Source organism: Chelonoidis abingdonii, chromosome 18, assembly GCF_003597395.2.
Source record: "Chelonoidis abingdonii isolate Lonesome George chromosome 18, CheloAbing_2.0, whole genome shotgun sequence".
In the NCBI taxonomy this organism is placed as follows: domain Eukaryota; kingdom Metazoa; phylum Chordata; order Testudines; family Testudinidae; genus Chelonoidis; species Chelonoidis abingdonii.
The window spans coordinates 13,959,559-13,978,759 of record NC_133786.1 but is presented as its reverse complement, the minus strand read 5'-3'; the positions used below and the strand labels follow the sequence as shown (position 1 = coordinate 13,978,759).

General features: G+C 54.3%; 1 protein-coding gene across 4 annotated transcripts; it reads left to right on the top strand.

Annotated features, from left to right (window-relative positions):
* The first annotated feature begins 1,284 nt into the window (after window positions 1-1,284).
* On the top strand, window positions 1,285-18,074 carry NLRX1 (NLR family member X1). Of its 4 annotated transcripts, none has more exons than XM_032780595.2 (9): window positions 1,285-1,465; window positions 4,508-4,634; window positions 6,713-6,788; window positions 8,262-8,380; window positions 9,028-9,644; window positions 10,494-11,905; window positions 13,961-14,047; window positions 15,584-15,835; window positions 16,569-18,074. In XM_032780595.2, the coding sequence occupies exons 2-9, from the start codon at window positions 4,520-4,522 to the stop codon at window positions 16,885-16,887; spliced, it is 2,997 nt and encodes a 998-aa protein (XP_032636486.1). In that variant the 5' UTR covers window positions 1,285-1,465; window positions 4,508-4,519; the 3' UTR covers window positions 16,888-18,074. The 4 variants fall into 4 exon arrangements, with proteins under 4 accessions (XP_032636486.1, XP_074929580.1, XP_074929578.1 ...); XM_075073479.1 differs by lacking the exon at window positions 1,285-1,465 and adding an exon at window positions 3,389-3,468 and having other exon boundaries at window positions 8,283-8,380; XM_075073477.1 differs by lacking the exon at window positions 1,285-1,465 and adding an exon at window positions 3,389-3,468.
* Window positions 18,075-19,201: the final 1,127 nt, after the last annotated feature.

Here is a 19,201-nt window from a genome sequence, read left to right as displayed (position 1 = left end):
ATGTCTGGGAGCTGCCCCAGTCTTTTCCCCATAGCACTTCACCTGGGCCTGGGAGAGCAGGGCTCTCTCTCTAGGCCACTTCCTTCTGGGAGAGGTTGGGACTGGAGCACCTGGGAGCTTCCCGCGTCCAGTGCTCCACAGTGTTGTTGCAGTAACCACCATCTGTGCAAAGCCCGAGGCACTGGCAGGGATGGCTGTTGCATTTTTACCCTTCTCATTCAGCGCCTGGGCTGACAGGAAAAGCCAGAAAAGCTCTGAGTCACTTCCCAGGGCGAATCCTTCCCTAGAGACAGATGGTTCCTGGGTCCAAACCCCAAAAGATAGTTGTGCCTGTAATACCAAGGGAGAAAGTGGAGAATGACGCCACCCCACCCATTTTCCTGCTTGCTGGGAGCTGCTCCCTGCAGCTGCAAGAGCAGAACCACAGTCTGTAACAGGCAAATTGTAAAATCCCTGCTAGGGCCTTTTCCCTGCTCTTTAGGTTTTTCCCCATAGCTGTGATGGTCGTTGTTTAAGAATGATGTTATCTTAGCGCCTAGCACCCATCGTAGGGATCAGGGCCTCACTCTGCGCGGTGCTGGGCGTACACGACAAAAAGAGGGTCCCTGCTTCAAACAGGACCTTCTGAACACAGCAAAATAAAGATTGCAGAGGAACCATATTTCCTCCCCCTTAGCCTGCCCCCCCACCCCCGAATCCACCACTGTTGACTGCTCGTTTTGTTAAGCATCTTAACAATTCACCAGCTCCAGAGGGCAGGAACCTTGCTTATGTAGGTCTGTGAAGCCCAATACACCCTCCTACGGTGCTGTAGCGATAGCGATGATCGCTGTGGCCATGGGGAAATAGCAGGAGGGCCTCGCAGAGAGCTGGCCCTGCTGATCAGTGCAGACTCTCCAATTTATGCTTAATGGCGCCATATGATTTTGTGCTATGCCACCAGCCTGCACAGCACAGGCATGTTAGTAAAGTTGTTTCAGCAAGCGCCTGAGCCTCATCCAGTGGCCTGAAACCGGCAGGCAATCAGAATCAGCCTCTTTGGCCCAGATCCTCCAAGGGATTTAGGCTCCTAACAGCCATAGATTTCCATTGACTTTGAGGCTCTGGGCCTTTTTGCACAAGAGTAACTTTTGCAGTGCTAATGGAGCAGCTGTCTCTTGCTCTCCTCTCTCTCTCCTTCTCTGTGGTTTCACCATCCCAGCTTGTTTTTGGCAGCTTGCCCAGCTGTAGGGGCGGTGGGATGGGCCAGAGCTGCAGGAAGTTACAGCTGCAAGGAAGCAGCCAGAGAGAAGCTGTCAGAGAGCAAACTAAAACCACGGAAAGGAAAGGGCACAGGGCAACGTTTAACAGCTGCCAGGGATGGCAGAGATACAACTGCATGCAGTGACGGGTGGGGAAGAGCGATTCCAAATGGACCCAAGGCTGTGGGACTAATACACAGCAGCCGCCTGAGAAATCACTCTAGGTAACTTTTGACCTTCCAGTGTCTTGTTTTTCCTCAGTCCCCATTCTCTGAGCTGGCCTGGTCCCTGCTCCCGCTAGTCCCAGCACAGAGCGGCTCAGAAGCCAGAGCCCTGATTTCCTGCATCTGCGGCTTTCTGTGGTGGGCTGGGGTCTGAGCAAGGGGCTGGTTTTGAGCGGAAGTGACTGCTGTGTTTCTGCTCTGGTGGCTGGACTGTGCAAGACAGGATGAGCAGGAAGCTGGTTCGTCTCTCCTAGGCGATGATGATGGGGTCTGTGGGGTTCATGGCAGCAGTGACCTCTGTGCTGATCCTCGTGGGGTTGCCCTGAACAGAGGCTGCTGGAGAAAGTCCCCAAGCCAGTGGATCTGGGACATTGTTGACCCAGTTTGGGTTTCATCCCAAACATGCCCCTCCCAGAGCAGCTTCCCTGCTCAGCTGTTGATAGAAATAGAACAGCTGGGACCCCAGGCTGTGGGCTTCACAGCACTCTGCCTTTAAATTCAGTGGGTCCACTGAGCTACAGGAGCATAGGGGACAGGAAAATGTGTCCGTGAAGTGGGGTGGGCTTGGAGCACTGGCCTTGGAGTCAAGACTCCTGGGTTCTAGTCTCAGCTTCGCTAATAAGTGTCTAGTGGTTACCACAAGGGACTCTAAAGCCAGACCTTCTGTGTTCTATTTCAGCTCTGTTATGGGCCTGCTCTGTGCTTCAGTTTCCCCAGCAATAAAATTGGGATAATCAATGAGACAGACTCTCTTTCACAAAGGGCTCTGGGATGGATATATGAAAAGTATCCAGAAGGGCTAGGTGAGTCGTTACAGCTCTGGCCATGCTCAAGAGCGTGGCACGGAGCCCAGGGAGGTTCCATAAGCTTCCCTGGGACCAGAGTTTTCCTGTTGTTTGGTTTGGAAATTATCAGGGTGCCAGAAACACAAACCAGATAGGATGCAATTCTGAGGCTGCGTCACCAACTCAGCAGCTTGTTTTGTGGGGATTCCAGCCCAGGTAATGACAGGTTGGAGAGGGAAGGACACCCTGCCAGCATGTGCCCTGTTAACCCTTCAGTGTCCTCCCTACATCTACCAGTGATCTAATGCCCCCAGACCCAGCCACAACCACAGCACCACCGCCAAACCCAGATGCAATGACTGACTCCTTTTCTCACACTGGGCAGGAGTCTCTAAATCTTGCAGCGCAGATGGAAAAGGACAGGGGCTGGCACCCCTCTCCCAGCACTGACAGGCCTCAGAGGAGGCAATGCCCACAACCTGCTGCCCTGGAGACAGTCAGATGTGGCCTGGAGCAGAGATTGGTGCTAGTCAGTTGAGAGAGGATGAACCATGTGTTCCCTGGACACAAATGTTCTTCTGTTCTGGCTACTCACACAGATTGTGGATTCAGCAATTGGCAGCAGCTGTCTGGGCTGGAAACAAGCTTGTTCTGCTTTAAATGTGACTCCTGCTCCAGTTACCCTTGTCCTAAAGACGCTAAACTCCTGCTGCATTCAACAGGTGTGCAGAGCAAGGTGCCCCATGCCTGCTCGGTGGGGATCCATTCAGCCCTGACAAGTGTAGATGGCAGTGTCACCCCTTCTCCCGACTGTTTTTGGCCCAGTGTCTCCAAGGCAGCCCCTGGCAGGGCGCTTCTGAGCGCTGCTCTCTGCAAGCCCTGACAGCAGCAGGCCAGCTTTCAGCTTGAGTCTGTCGCCCCTGTTGCTTTAAGGGGAGGAGGCTACTGGTTTGCCCTGAGCTTGTGTCTTATTCTTCCAGCAGAGCAGCCAGCACAGGCTGCCAGGCCCAGGATAGAGGGCTCTTTGCTGGCTGCCATGGCTGCACTGGAGAGAGACATGAATGTAGCAGGAGACAGTCTCCTCCCCATGCCAAGATGGGGAGGGCACCTGGCAGTGGGGACCCTGGGATCCGTCTGGTAGAGAAGGACTCACTCACGGGCCTGTCCTTCCCCTGACTGCCACTGACAGGCCAAGGGGAAAAGCCTGTAACCACTCAGGTATTTGGATGGGGGCGGGCATAAGGGGGAAGAGGATGGATCTTTCTTTCTCTCTAAGGCTACAGAGCTGCCAGGTCTCCCCATGTCAGTGAGACTCTCACCTTTGGTCTCTTTCTTAAAGCCCCCATCCCTGGAGTCATCTGATTGTGGGAGACTCTCTAAAGGGCACCAGCCCCAAACTAAACGTGAAGCCTCTTGGCAGGGGAGAGAAGCCTGGCTCCCCAAGAAGGCAAAGACACACTCAAATGTCATTATTGAATAAGTAGTATGATCTTCAGGTGGGGAGGGTCTGACTCATGATTTTGAATGCGGGGGGGCGACGCAACGCTGCTCCTTCACCTCCTCCTCTGCCTCTTTCTTCTCCTTCGCATAAATGAACTGAATGAGAACAGCTGCAGCCCCATGCTTGGGTGATTGGTTAAGAGCCATAGGTGCTTAGAACTATTATTTTGCCTCACCCAGAGACCCTTCTCTGCCTTTGACAAAAAACTTCTATCAGTACAGTAACCTTGAGTCTCCTTTTACTCATACCAGTTCCCTCTGTGAATCCGTTTAAACGGATGTGAGAAAAGAATCAGGCCCTAAAAGTGCAGTAAAGCTGCAGGACACCAGCTGATGGCTGCACGGGTAAGGAAGAGATCTCCCCAGTGCTGCAGACAGGGTAGAGGACAGAGCGGATGGCCTGATACTATGGGTTTGCGGGGGGGTGGGGTGGGGGAGAGCTGTACTGAGGGCACCTTCTCTGCTCCAAGATCTCTAATCTCTCTGTTTGGTGGGGAGGGCACTGTTTACCCTTGCTTCTTGGTGTGAGAGCCCAAAGAGGAAGGGTGCATGAAGCAAGCTTTAGGATTCCACTCATGCAACTTGATGCTGGTTCCTCAGCCCTCAGGTGTGTCCTGGAGTAGGTTAGGCTTCAATAGGCTGGCCCTCAGAGCACGCAGCTCAGTGATGGGACTGAAAACCCCATCCTGTCCAGCTGGGGCACCAGAGTGGGGTGGTCTGCTTCCTCAAGTGATGGCTGTCTGCATTTCATCTGAAGCAGGACCCTGCCATGCATTGCCCAAGATGTCTTCCCCAGGCTGGGACTAGCTGGAGCAGGATCCAGAGACCCAAGCTGGGAGACCGAGAGATTATGCGCATGCTGCTGTCACCCAGCTCTGCACCAGGTAAGCAGCTGTTAGAACTGGCTGAAGTGAGAAGCCTTTTACCTGGCTTTCCTCAGAGCCCAATCTCTCTGGGATGAAATTAGCAGCTCCCTATTACTGCTGCAGGTGCAATTGATGGATTCTACATTCTGGGGCAGGGGACTCAGGATGCCTGGGTTCTATTCCTGGCTCTGGGAGGGTCTAGAGACTACAGCAAGGGGCTGGGAGCCCAGTTCTACTCCTGGCGCTGCCCCAACTCACCTGGTGACCACGGCCAAGTCACAGCCACGTCCTGTGTATGAATTCCCTACTGATGAAATTGCGTTAAGACAAAAGCCTAAGGGAGGGTGCTGGGTTCTGGGGGCTTGGGATGGCATCAGTTCTGCCTGGGCCCAGCTCACACTGCAGCCAGTCTGTGCTGCTTTATCAGAGGAGACTTGCTGGCCTACTTATGTCACGTATAATTGCACGGTTACTGGCGGGGAGGTGATGTTCATGTGAAGTGTTTCCTTCTGGTTTACACAGAGGCAGTGCAGGGCAGGGGTCTGAGAGACAGACCTCCTGGGTTCTATTCCCAGCTGTGCCACTGACTCCCTGGGTGACCTTTGGCAAGTCACTCTACTACTTTGTACCTAGGTTTCCCCATCTGTAAAATGGGGTTAATGATACTGACCTCCTTAGTGAAGTGCTTTGAGAGCTGCGGATGTACAGTGCTAGAGAGGAGCTAAACATTGGGGCGATAAGTGGAAAATCCAGTCCTGCGTGGGTGACTGTGGGGAGATAGTCCCATGTGCCTTAGCTCTGACCCTGGACCTGGAGGCAGAGATCTCAGTGGGGAAATTTCCTGGCAGGACACGCTGTACCGCTGCTTGGGACGAATTTCCCGGTTTATGTGATGGGCGCCCTCGACGCTTGCTCATAACTTAGCACTCACAAAGAACCTGCTTTTTACAAGTGCTGAGCACCTCCAGCTATGGCTGGAGTCAGTAGGATCTGCACCAAAGCAGGCCCAGGGTGCTTCCCATCTGCAAAGCATCACGTCCTGTATTAACAGGAGCGTTGTATGTAAGACACAGAGATCTGGTGAGACCCCAGCTGGAGTACCCGCGGCCAGTTGTGGGGGCCAGGCTTTAGGAAAGATGTGGAGAAATCAGAGAGAGGCCAGAGAAGAGCAACAAAAATGATCAAAGTTTGGAAAACCTGACCTCTGAGGATAGGCTGAAAGACTTGGGCATGTTTAGTCAAGAGAAGGCTGAGGGGGCACCTGATAAGTCTGCCAATATGTAAAAGGTTTTTATGAAGAGAAGGGTGATCAGTTGTTCTCCTTGGCAGGACAACAAGGGATCGGCTGAGTTTGCAACAAGGGAGAGTTAGGTTGGACATTAGGGAAAACTTTCTGTCTCTCTAGGGATAGTTGAGCACTGGCACAAGTTATCTAGGGAGGCTGAGGACTCCCCGTCATTGGCGGGTTTTAATTGCAGGTCAGACAAACACCTGTCAGGGATGATCTAGGTTTACTTGGTCCTGCCTTAGTGCAGGTGGTTGAACTAGCTGACCTCTCAAGGTCCCTTCCAGCCTGACACTTCTATGATTTCTGTGATATTAGCTAATCGATCCCCACAGCCCCCTGGGAGGGGGGGCATTGTCCCTCACAGGGAGGCACAGACAGGGGAAATGCCAAGGCCACGGGGTAAGGCAGTGGCAGAGCCAGGATTTGAATGGTGGAGCTCCTGTCTTCCAAGTCTGTGCTCTGAACATGAGCCCAGGACTCTGAGCCAAGTGTCTCCCTGGGGCTCAAATCCAGCATCGCTGCCTTAGCAACCTGTTCCCCGGCCATGCACAGATGCACACTACATGGAGCATGCTCCGCTCCAGGCCACGTGGATCCAGAACCCCATCAGAATGCTGGGGAAGGTGCCTGGCTGTCTGGGCCTCAGTTGCTGCTGGCGCAAGGCTCCTTCCTTCACCTTCTTGGAGTGCAAAGAAGAAAGGGCACTGAGGGGCAGTTGGTTCCCTGGGGAGGGGGATGGCAGGCAATGGGCATCATCCTGCATCTCTCAATCCTGCTCTCTCAGACCTTCTTTGTTCCTTCCTTCCAGGTGCCAGGAGCATCTTCATCCTTGGGAGGATGCTTCACCCAGCTGGCAGGCTGTGCTCCAAAACGTCCCTTGTCAGGTAGGGCCTGGAGCCCCTGTGGCAGCTAACAGAGGCACGAAGGAAAGGGGACCTAAGTGCAAGGGGTGGGTGGCTAAGGCAGCTCCCCTCACCTAAAGCGATTGGTCTAATTTGTTGGCGTGGGTGTTAAAGTTAATTGTGCTCTTATCCCAGGACATATGGCTTTGGTGGGGGGACGAAGAGGGAGGCTGCTGAGGCCCTCTCAGCTGGGCTCTTACTGATCTCTCAGAGGGACTGGCTCACTTGGGAGGCTGGGAACAGGCTATGGGGCCTGTCGCCTCTAGCCACCCATTCAAACCCACCCCAGCTGGTGACTGAAGGTTATGTGCAGGGAGCTGTTCAGCATAGAACAGAGACAGCTGAGGTGGGAGATGATCGAGATCTATGAAATCATGACTAGGGTGGAGAAAGTGCATAAGGAAGTGTTGTTGTTTACTGCTCCACATAACACTAGCAGGGGGTCACTCAATGCAATTCATAGGCAGCATTTAAAAGAACAAGGAAGGACTACTTCCCTCAGCGCACAGTCAGCCTGTGGAACTCGTTGCCAGGGAAGGTTGTGCAGGCCAATAGTATAATTGGATTCAAAAAAGAACTAGATAAGTTCATGGAGGATAGGTCCATCAATGGCTAGTACCCAAGATAGTCAGGGATGCAACCCCATGCTCTGGGTGTCCCTAAACCTCTGACTGCCAGAAGTTGGAAGTGGATGACAGGGGATGGCTCACTCGATAATTGCTCATCCCCTCTAAAGCATCTGGCCCCAGCCACTGTTGGAGACAGGATACTGGGCTAGATGGGCCATTGAGCTGACCCAGTCTGGCCGTTCTTATATAAGGTGGCTTGTTGCTATTTGGTGGCCCTTCTGAAGTGAGTTTGGCCTCAGCAGCCCAGTTCCCACTGGACAAGTTTCCACATAACAAACACCCCCACCCCTTGTTCTCTTGCTCAGAGGAGAGGTCAAAGGTGAGTGCAGACTGAACTCCTGCATGGGTCCCTCGATGGCAGGCCTGAGGCAGATGCGTTGGGGGATGCTTGTCTGGCTTCTGCTGGAGCCAGTCCTGGTCTCAGGATAAAGTGGGCATGTTTTGCAGCTCAGAATTCAAACAAGGAAGTGGGGGGGGGAGGGTTCTTAGGGCTTGAGTTGGAAGGAGCAGGTCTTGGTTTGTTTCCTCAGGTTCCCCATTTCCCACAATGCCCCTGGAGCTGCCATGGGTCCCACTGCAGTTGTGCTTTCCCCAGTTCTGTTTGCACCGCTGTGTTTGCACACACGCTGCTCATCTCCGTCATTTCGGAAGCGTTTTGTCAATGGCAGGGAGGCAGTTTCCATGTGACCGTGGCTGAGAGGTTGGCGGGTGAGCTAACCATGTCTTTAGCTGGGAAGTCCAGGTTCACTGAAGCTGCAGCCTGCCCCAGCTCTGGGCCACTGGGATAGACGCTGCTGTCCCACTCTGGTATTTGCTCTCTCAACAGTTCCTTGCCCCTGCTTTGCAGGAGCTTTGCTCGCTACCAAGGAGGATTTCAGGAGAGTGCGTCTCAGCCGAGCTCCACCCGGCCTGGCCAGATGACCCTGAGGAACGTGGCCTCTTCCGGTAAGGCCCCGTGCTGCTGGAGCCTGTCCCAGAGGGGCACTGCTGAGGTGGTGGGGTGTGCTCGGGACTGGGAGTCAGGTGAGCAGGCTGGGATGCAGTCACTGACCCGGGTGAGGTGCAGTGGTCAGAAAAGGAGACAGAGTCAGGACTCCTGGGTTCTATTCCCTGTTCTGTCGCTGACTCGCTGCAGGGCCCTGGGGCTAGTGGGCTCCTCACTCTATGTGAAACAGGGAGGATCAACCTGCCCCTCTAATGCTTCGTAGTGTGCTGCGGGGCGGGGGGGGGGGCGTTGTTTTTGGATAGGGAAATGCTACCTCTGTACAAAGCAATATTAAAGGCACCTTCTTGGCAGGTCAGGTTGGGCTGTGGGGGATGGAGAGTGGACAGCACCAGCCCTGGAGCCCCTGGGTGGGAGAGCACAGTGCTATGACACCCTGCTGGTCCATGAGCACTGCTCCAATACAGGAATGAAGGAGGGAGCTAGCTGGTTCTGGTGGTTCCTGGGCTTTGTTAGTGCTTGGAGTAGCTGGTGCCTGGGACTGCCCTGAGGGACTCGAGTACTGGAGGGGCTTCTGCAATTTGAAAACTTGAGACAACCTTTTCCCCTCCCATTTGTGAGCATCTCTGTACTCCCCACTACTCCTCAGATGCCATCCAGAAGCACCGGAAGAGCCTGTCTGACTGGTTCAGCCACCAGCCCAATGAGGAGAGGCAGTTTGGCCCGTCCTTTTCACTGGATACCATCCACGTGGACCCAGTCATCAGGGAGAGCTCCCTGGAGGAGATCTTGAAGCCCTCGCCTGACCTGACCATCCTGAACCAGCTCCAGTCCCCTTGCAGCCGGACCATCAGCCTCCAGAACCTGTTTGATGCGGATGCCTGCGGGCAGCAGGTGAAGAACGTGGTGCTGTATGGCACAGTGGGCACGGGGAAGAGCACCCTCATCAAAAAGATGGTGGTGGACTGGTGCCACGGGCGCCTGCCCCGCTTCGAGTTGGTCATCCCCTTCTCCTGTGAGGACTTGTCCCAGAGCAACGTACCTATCTCGCTACGACGCCTCATCACCAAAAAGTACCTGCACCTCAAGGACGTGGTGCCACTGCTAGGCTCCGCCAACCTCAAGGTGCTCATCATCCTCAACGGCATGGAGTGGCTCAACTTGGACTTCCAGCTGTCTGGCACCGAGCTGTGCTGCGATCCCAATGAGGCTGTGCCTCCCTCTGCCATTGTGGTCAACCTGCTGAGGAAGTACCTGCTGCCGGAGGTTGGTATCCCTCCCCACCTGGTGCTGTGAGCCTGTGGGGGGGCTGCGGGTAGAAATGGGGATCCCTGGAGCATTGCCCCAAACCCACTCCTTGGTGTGGCCTCTACCGGCCCTGACTGGCTGGTTAAAGGTACAGCAAGGAGCTTCCTCACACCCCTGTGCTGAAAGGACACCCCCACCCCACAGGAGGGAGAAGGGTGTCCAGTCTCCATGGCTCATTCAGTCTTTGGCCTCTCTGCACAGGCTAGGAACAAAGAGGCTGATCAGTGCCAGCTGGGAGGGTGGTTTTTTTCACAGCCTACAATTATCAGTGTAACATCTCCCTATGGCACATAGCAAATGCGACCCGAGGATGGTTCCTGACCCGAAGAACAGACAGCCTAAATGGAAGGTGGCAACTCTAGAAGGCTTGGGGGAATGGATGTCGGCGGAGTGGCGAGGCGATAGAATGGAGGGGGTTGCTCAGGTAGCATGACGTGCCCCATGCTAGTGCCAGTGCTTCTTACCTGTTGTGCCATCAGTATGGGCTGCGACATGTGGAAGTCCATCAGCCAGACTGCGATCCCCCAAGTTCCCTTCACACCCACCCTCAGGTAGCGATGATGTTAAATCACTGCTGTCCTGGGCTGGATGTGAACCAGCAGCCTTGAGGTCATCATCACCTTAATCCCATCCAGTCCTTGCCCTTGCTCCTCAAGTGATTTCGTCATATAGGGCCTAACCCAATGCAGTCTGACACCGGTGAGAGGTTTTCCATTGAGGTCAGTGGGCTCTGGATCAGGCCAGTAATGGTTTGACAGAGAAAGAGAGGGACTACATTAAATTTCAGCTCTGTTCATCTGGTTGCAGGCCAGCATCATCGTCACCACACGCCCATCCGCCGTGCGCCGGATCCCCAGCAAGTACGTGGGCCGCTACGCTGAGATCTGCGGCTTCTCCAACACCAACCTCCAGAAGCAGTATTTCCAGATGCGCCTGAGCCAGCCTGGCTGCGATGGCAGCGGGAGCAGCAGCAACTCAGAGGAGCGGGACAACCTGGTGGAGATGCTTTCGAGGAATCTGGAGCGCCACAACCAAATCGCGGCTGCTTGCTTCCTGCCCTCTTACTGCTGGCTGGTCTGCACCACCCTGCACTTCCTCTACTTCACCAAGTCGGTGCCTCCCAGCCAGACCCTGACGGGCATCTACACCAGCTTCCTGCGGCTCAACTTCAGTGGGGAGATCCTGGACAGCACTGACCCCACCAACGTCTCCATGATGAAATACGTGGCCAAGACCGTGGGCAAGCTGGCCCATGAGGGGGTGATGTCCCGCCAGACCTGCTTCTCGGATGAAGACCTGGAGAAGTGCTTCGAGGTGGAGATGAAGACGGAGGGTGAGCTTAACCTCCTCAACGTCTTCCGCACTGACGTCTTCGGCTTCTTCCTCACACCCTGCGTCCAGACGGGCAAGGAGCACACCTTCGTCTTCACCATCCCTGCCATGCAGGAGTACCTGGCAGCCCTCTATGTGGTGCTGGGTGAGAAGAAGACCCTGACGCAGCGGGTGGGGAAGGAGGTGTCCGAGGTCATCAGCAAGGTAAGCGAGGATGTGACTCTGGTGCTGAGCATCGTCTCCAAGGTCCTGCCCCTGCGCATCCTGCCGCTGCTCTTTGGCCTACTCAAGATGTTCCCCCGCTTTTTCAGCCGGCTCAGTGGCAAGGACCGTGACACCATCGCTCGCACCATGGCGGTGGAGATGTTCAAGGAGGAGGACTACTTCAACGACGATGTGCTAGACCAGATAAACTCCAGCATTTTGGGAGTGGAGGGCCCCCTGCACTACCCTGATGAGGCCCCGGATGACGAAGTCTTTGAGCTCTTCCCTATCTTCATGGGTGGGCTCCTGTCGCGCCGCAACCGGGCCCTCCTGGAGCAGCTTGGCTGCTCCATCAAGAACCTGGCAGCCTTTGAGATTGCCAACGCTATGAAGAAGACCATGATCAGGAACAGCCGCAAGTGGCTGCCCCCATCTGAGCTGATGGACTACCTCGTCTTCCTGCATGAATTCCAGAATGAGCGCTTCACTGCTGAGGCCATCCGCTCCCTCAGAGCGATCAACCTCTCCTCCGTCAAGATGACCCCACTCAAGTGCTCCATCCTGGCATCTGTCATGGGCACCACCAGCCATGAGGTGGAGGAGCTTAACCTGAGCTCGTGCCATCTTGATGTCAGCAGCCTGCAGACTCTTTTCCCTGTCCTGCTGCGATGCCGGAAGCTCCAGTGAGTGCCTCCTTCTCTGTTTCGGCCTGGGGTCTAGGTTGTCCATTTATATCCGGGGATGCCTTGATTGTACTCCCATCGGCAGTTTGCCTGGAGCCTGAGTGCTGCATACAATGGTGTAAATCAGTGGTTCTCAAACGGTGGGTCAGGAACCCAAAGTGGGTTGCGACCCTGTTTTAATGGGGTCACCTGGGCTGGTGTTAGACTTGCTGGGGCTGGGGGACGAAGTCAAAAGTCTGAGCCCCATGGTCCAGGGATGAAGCTCCCAAGCTTCAGTTTCACACTCCTGCAGGGGGGCAGGGCTCGGGCTGTGGCTTTGGGCTGCCCTGCCCGGAGCAGAGGGGCTCGGGTTTCAGTCCCCCTTCCCGGGGTCATGTAGTAATTTTTGTTGTTAGAAAGGGGTCGCGATGCAATCAAGTTTGAGAAACTCTGGTGTAAAGAGTTGCTGCCTTTGTTTGTTTTAAATACAAAGATACAGAGCATGGAGACTATAAGTCAGTGTACGATGCTCCTTGATCTAAGCAGCCATGCTAGATTATTGCATGCTGGGACTAGTAGTTGCAATGGATAAGAACTCTTTATAGACAATGGGTCCTTTATAGGACTCTATGGGCTGCCGTTCGGCTGTTCTATGACCCCCGCTTGGCATCAAGGCTCTTCTAGTGGTTTTCATCTCCATATTTCAGCTGTCAGTTCCCAAACCCCTGTTGCTTTCCAAGTCCCTTGCTTTTGTGTCATTCTATCTAAAGGCACCACAAATCCATTCAAGTCATTTATAGATTATATTCCCAGCTCTGCTAACTTTTTATTAAACAAGCAGAGCAGGGAGAGAGGGAGAAAACCCTGATGTAAAGTAAAATCTGATGGGCAAATGGCTAAGATCATCAGAGTATCTTGGTCCCACTATCTCACTTGGTACCAGAGCAATAACATAAGAATGGCCAGACTAGTCAGACCAAAGGTCCATCTAGCCCAGTATCCTGTCTTCTGACCATGACTAATGCCAGGTGCACCACAGAGGGAATGAACAGCACAGGTAATCATCAAGTGATCCATTCCCTGTATGAGATATTCCATCTCTACTCCGTGCAGGGTCTTTGGTACATCCCTCTAATTGTTTCCCCCTCTGTGAATCCTGTCTCGCTGCAAAAAAGGTGGAATCTAGAGCTGGAAAAGACCTATCTAGTCCAGGTCCTGGCCAGTTGCAAGATACTCTGCATGTCACTTTGCTTCTGTTTTATCCTAGTCTCGTTTTTAATTATGCCTGGTATTGCAATCTCACCTTCTACCAGAAGGTGGTAAGCTGGAATCAGGAAAGAAAGAGAGGAAAGAAAATACAGTGGGACTGAAAAAATGCCCCATCCCTTTGGCCAGAGAAGAATCAATACAAAGACAATCCGGGAGGGAATCCATGGTGGAGCCTTCTCTCTCTCTCTCTTCTCTAACATCTGAATTTCCCATCCTGCTGGAGACTGTTCTCCCATGTACATATCTCTGGGATTCTGTCCGAGAGCTCAAGTTGTTTAGTATTCTGGCTGGTACTGCCCCATTTCTGATCTGTGCATGAAAATGGGGAGTATTATCTTCCAAGCAGAGGTGATGGCTGCCTTATGGCTGATCCATAGCTCGGTGGGCCTGCCAGGAGTAATACTGAGCATTTACACAGACACTAATTGGGGTGGGAAGGTCAGTGTTGTTAATACTGATGGGGAAATGACTCACTCAAGGCTGCTTAGTAGTAGAGCAGGGAACAACCCCAAGAGTCCAGGTCTGTGCTTTTGGCCACAAGATGCAGGCCGCCTCTCCCCTTGGGTTGCCTCAGGAGAGACCTCATCCCTTGTGGTTCTCACTTCCTAGTTCTGGGGAGTCTGGCAGGCTAGGAGAGGTGGAGGGAGTGTTAGTGGGTGTGAGTCAGTGCAATACATGCCCTCCACGTAGGCAGTAACCTCTACTCTGCCCTCTAGGGCCAGAGTGCTGCGGAGGAGCTAGGTGTTGGGCCTCATAACATGAAGGGTTGACTGCTGCTACTGACCTCTTGCTCTCGCCCTGTCTCAGTTTGCAGCTCAACAGCTTGGGCCCTGAAGCCTGCAGGGAGATCCGGGACCTGCTGCTGCATGACAAGTGTGTGGTGAGCACCCTGCGGTGAGTGTGCTCAAGAAACCCAGAGCAGGACTCTCTCTGAGACCTACCCCAGCCGGTGTAGACCTACCCGCTTCCTTAGTGTGTTCGTCTGACCTGTGGCCCTGACTTTCTGGATCTCCTGGTCAGGGGTTCAAGCCCCATGTTGGGCCCCGCTGTTACTGGCCTGAGCCTGGGGGATCCTGGGGAGGGGAAGTATTAGAGGGTAAACATATGGCTGAGAGGAAAGGCTAGGGGCAGAGTCTGCTGGTTGTTACTTCGGCCCTTACTAAGCAGGCTCTACGCTCAGCTCAGGGCCAGCTGAAGCCACTGGCCCCCATGGTCCGTATATTGGGCAGGATCCTTTAAAGGGCTGTCAGAGGTGCCTGAACGAGCCTGGACCTAGCTCTGCCAATAGGGACTGGATCAAGATGGTTTTCCGGGCACCTGGCCATGGAGCCAATATCTGGTGTGCTCCATCATCTTTCTGTTTTCCCTTTCACATTTTCTGCTGCATCCTTTCTCCTCCCGGCTCTGCACCCCTGCTCAGCCTGTGGGTCTCTCTAGCACTGGTTCAGGCAGATCTGAAGCTCCTTGCAGCACCATGGCAGGGCTAGGGGGAGCTGACTGCCAGGCCAAAGCTGTGTGGGACTGCAGAACGGTGCCTGACTCAAATATCTTTCCCATATTGCTGCAGGAGGGTGGTGTCAGTTTTATGTGATGGGTGAGGGGATTATAAGGGAAATGTATCCAGAGGTGAGGAAGACGTTTGAGGGAAGAGTGGGGGGAGATTTCCTGTTAAGCAGGAGCACAGAAAGGAACCTGTGATGTGCCCCTGCCAAGGCTGCGATAAAGGGAAAACTAGGACTAGCTGAAAATTTTCTGTCAAATCTGTTTTTCAGCAGCAAACTGGGTTTTCAGCTAGATGAAGTATTTTGTGAAAAGTGTTTACTTTCCATAGAAAATGATAGTGATTTGCTTTTGAACCGAACAATCATATCTCCAAACCCCAAAATATTTCCAATTTCGACATGCTGCCGTGGTGCCTCATGGCAGTTGTAGTTCAGTTGCCTCATGTCTTCATTCTTGTTTATGCACCAGGCTCCTCAGCTTGACTACATCTACCATGATGCACCGTGGCCAGGGACTCCCATGAAGTACTGCCTCCCCCTCCATAAAGGGGAACCGTACTGCATCATGGGAGATGTACTCCAACCAGGGAGCCCAGCTTATAGTGCAAAATGGAAGCACGAGGCACCTGAACTACAACTCCCATGAAGCACTGCAGCAGCATTTCCAAATTGAAATATTTTGGTAATCAAATTTCTGTCCAAAATCAAAAAATTTCCAATGAAAATTTATACAAAACTTTTTTAAAAAATGCTGAAATTATCTGTGTGTGTGGGGAACACTCTCTCTTTTTTTCAACCAGTTCTAAAGGGGACAAGCTATTCTCTCCCTAGAGTCATCGGTTACCCATGTCCTGCAGCACTAAGCCATGAGCAGTAAACACCTCTGGTTGCCTCCTCTCCCTCTGTGACTTTCCTGTGTTGTTTTCAGGCTCTCAGACAACCCTGTGACAGAGCAGGGGGCCAAGTACTTGGCTGAGGCCATTGCAGGTAACCGCTCCCTGACACACCTGTCCCTGCTGCACACCTCCTTGGGGAACCAAGGTTTGGAAGTGATCACTCAGCACCTGGCCCAGAACCAGCACCTGAAGGAGCTCGACGTGGGCTACAATTCGGTGACGGACGAGGCAGCCCTGGGGCTGGTGGAGGTGGCTAAGAGGCATGCGACACTGAAGGAAGTGCAGTGAGTCCCCAAGCCCCTTCCCCTCCCCATACAGCCTGGTCAGTGTCCTCCCTGCTCGATCCATGACCCCAGACCAGGGAGCCACAGCTCAGGCATCCAGCCTGGCATCCCCTTTATGGGCACCAGTTTCCCTCATTGGCAGTGCTCCCAGCCCATGAGACCTGGCCCCTATCCCTCTAGGGGCTACCCCCAACCCATATTGGCTTCTTGCTGGTGGCTGCTCTAGCATGCTCTCTGACTACTGCCTCTTGTCAACGGCAGCTGAGCTTGTCATTCATTGGCCAACCCCTCATGGCGGTAAGAGTCCTTGTCTCTCATTGGTCACTGTGCCTCCACTCATCTCTCATAGGCCACTGCTCCCCTGAGCCATCGCTCATGCTTCTCTCTGATTGGTCGCTGTGCCTGTGCTTTGCTTTAGTGGCTTCTGCCCCATATGGCTGCATGAGTCCTTGTCCCTCATTGGACATTGCCTTGTCCTATGTATGCTCCCATGCTTGTCTCTCATTGGCCACTGCATCATGTGGCTGCTTGAGGCCTTGTCCCTCACTGGCCACCATTCGTCCACTCATTTCCCATGGGCCGCAGCTCTTCTCTGAGCCTGCTTTCATTGGCTACTGCCCTTTGGGGCTGCTCCTGTCCTTTCATTTCACTGGTCACTTCCCCCCATGCTCCTTTCTCATTGGTCACCAAGGGATGCCTGGTGCCTCCCTAACCCTGCTTCTCCCTTCCCCAGCCTGTATTTCAATGACATCAGTGACGAGGGCAAGCGAGCACTGCACGCACTGCGCAGGGACCGCGACGGCGTCCAGGTGCTGGTGTTCCTTACAGTGGGTACCGATGTCTCCGACTACTGGGCCTTCATCCTGAGCGTGGTGAAGAAGAACCTGCCCAACTGGGACCGCGAGCGGGTCCAGCAGCATCTCAGCCTGCTGCTGCAGGACCTGGAGTGCAGCCGCCGGCAGACCGGCAACCCTTGGAAGAAGGCCAAGTTCCTGTGGGTGGAGAACGAGGTCAAGAAGATGCTGGTTAAAATGCAGCAGGGAACCCTCTAACACGCCCCCCCTCACCTCTCCCCATGGCTCTGCACTAGCAGGATAGGAGAATGCAATGGACATAAGGGCTTAACAGGGTCTGAGGGAGTCACTCAGTTAACCATTTTCACCACCACCACTCTGAGAGCAGGGCTTGCTTGTGTGGCTGGGGACACCAGGGAAATGGAAGCTGAAGAGTCTCTGCTGGGAGCAGAGAGTTACTTGTGGCATTACAGAGTGTGGGGGTCTGGGCAGGAGAAGCCCCAGTGCCAGGAGAGCAGGAGGCACTGTTTTGGGCCTAGAGCGAGGTGTGCTGGCAATGCTGGGCAGTAGAAAAGGAGGAGGTTGGGTGGGGTCAGAGCAGCTGGTAGGAGTGGGACGGGGAAGCTTGCACAGCACTGGTCCTGGCTTTAGATGGCACCATCGCTCCCTCACTTGTATCCCATCTTCACAGCCACAGCCACACCTCAGGGACACGCCCAGTGCTAGGGTTCACTGGGCTATTTCCCCAGCAGCTCCTGGTCTCCCTTCCTGGAGTGCACTGAGGCCATGAATCCTGCACACTCATCTGCTGTCTGAGCCATGGCCAAGTAGAACTGCAGCGAAAGCATCGCCAAGAGGCTGGAGCCACCTGGGGAAGGAGCCATGGAGCATTGCCCCTTGGGAGCCGCCCCGTGCCTCTGCCTGGGAACCATCTGCCATTCCCAGACAGCAAGCGGCCATTGCCAAGGCTGGTGAGACCCCGGCTCTGTTCCAAGGAAGCGGGGATGGCAGCCTGAACACCACAAGGGCTGAGAATGGTGCAGCCATTGGTCATGTCAAGCACAGGACAGGGTTGCTTGGTAGCAATGGAGGCAAGACTTTTAAGGGCCCCAGATGGGGCTGAGAGCCAGTGATCAATCAAGTACCTGAGTCTCCTGGACCTTGTGGAGCTGTTTCTTCTAGGGCCCAGTGGGTGCTGACCGCTCCCATTCTGATCTGGGAGCATTTCATGCCCACCATGCGCTGCTGTGAATGACGGCGCCGGGGAATCGGGCCCTGGGAGTCCATCCTGGGCGGGTGGGTTGTGTGGACTGGGATAGCGTGAGGCCCAATGTTGAGGGGAGCGACTGAAGGGCGGAGCAGCTCTGGGGGTTGTTCCCAGTATTGGATGCTGTTGTGCAGTTTTATGTGTCATTGAAACTAAACCACTTTTCTTTCCACAAACGTGAGATGTTACCAAACTGGTCTGTTCTTCTGTGGCCAGAGCCTTCCCAAACCCATGCTACATCTCTCCTGCCATCTGCCTGGGGAGTGCTACCCGCTCCCATCCCTGCGGTACTTCTGTATGGGAAGGGGTAGGGGGGGGCACATTTCCTTGGCACTTCATGGGCTGGTTGGGGACGAGGGGAGGGGCTTGGAGATTGGCCATAGCCAGGCTATGTGGGCATGGTGTGGGGAAGCAATCCAAGTATGAGGAAGGGACCCACCTCATGGCTCGTTGGTAGCAGAGAAGGATCCGGGGTTGCAGGGCCTTAACCTGGTGAAGCAGCTTCGGGCACAGGGCCACCTGGGGGTTGGCTTTGTTGCTGGGTTGTAGGGTGGACAGTGGAGCCTTTCCCCTCCAGGGTCCCTTCTCCACACTGGCCTGGGACCACAGTGACTAGAGTAATTCCTCTGGACAGCTCTCTGGTGTCCGGTGTGAACTGGGTCTGGGGGTGCTGATCCATAGAACCCACCAACCACTATTGACCACCTCAGCAGAGGGCAAGGATTGAATGGGCCATGGAGACTGAGAGAAGCCTGAACTAGGCAGCCTGGATTCCCAGCTTCTCTTTATGTCCTGAGGAGGGGGGGGGGGTGTTTTAATAATTGGAACTGGGAGCCTGATCTCCTGTGTTCCATTCCCAGCTCTGCCACTGACTTGCTGTGTGACCTTGGCCAAGTCCATTCACCCCACGGCCCCCTACTGCTGGGCTGGCTGAGGTGTGACCTGGAGGGGTCAGCGGAGGGGAGCTGTTCCCTCTTGCTGAGACTCATGGGTGCAGGGGAAGACTCCTGCCTTGTTTAAATATTAAACCAGTGCAGTCTTGGAGGAGGCGGGGACACCAGCTTCACCTGCCACTTCACGCTGTACCTTGCACCGTCGCCACAGCCATGAAGCAAAAGCAAGGTAAGGAGCTGAGGCTTATGGCAGGGGTGGGAAGCAGCTGGGGGAGAAGGGGGTTGATTCTGAGGAACTTGCCCACCACCCCTCACACCCTCCCCACACACAACCAAGGACCTGTGGCTTTCTTCACAGACCTCTACTGAGGGTGGGTGGCTGTAGGGATTCTTGGGGGTCCTGGTAACATCC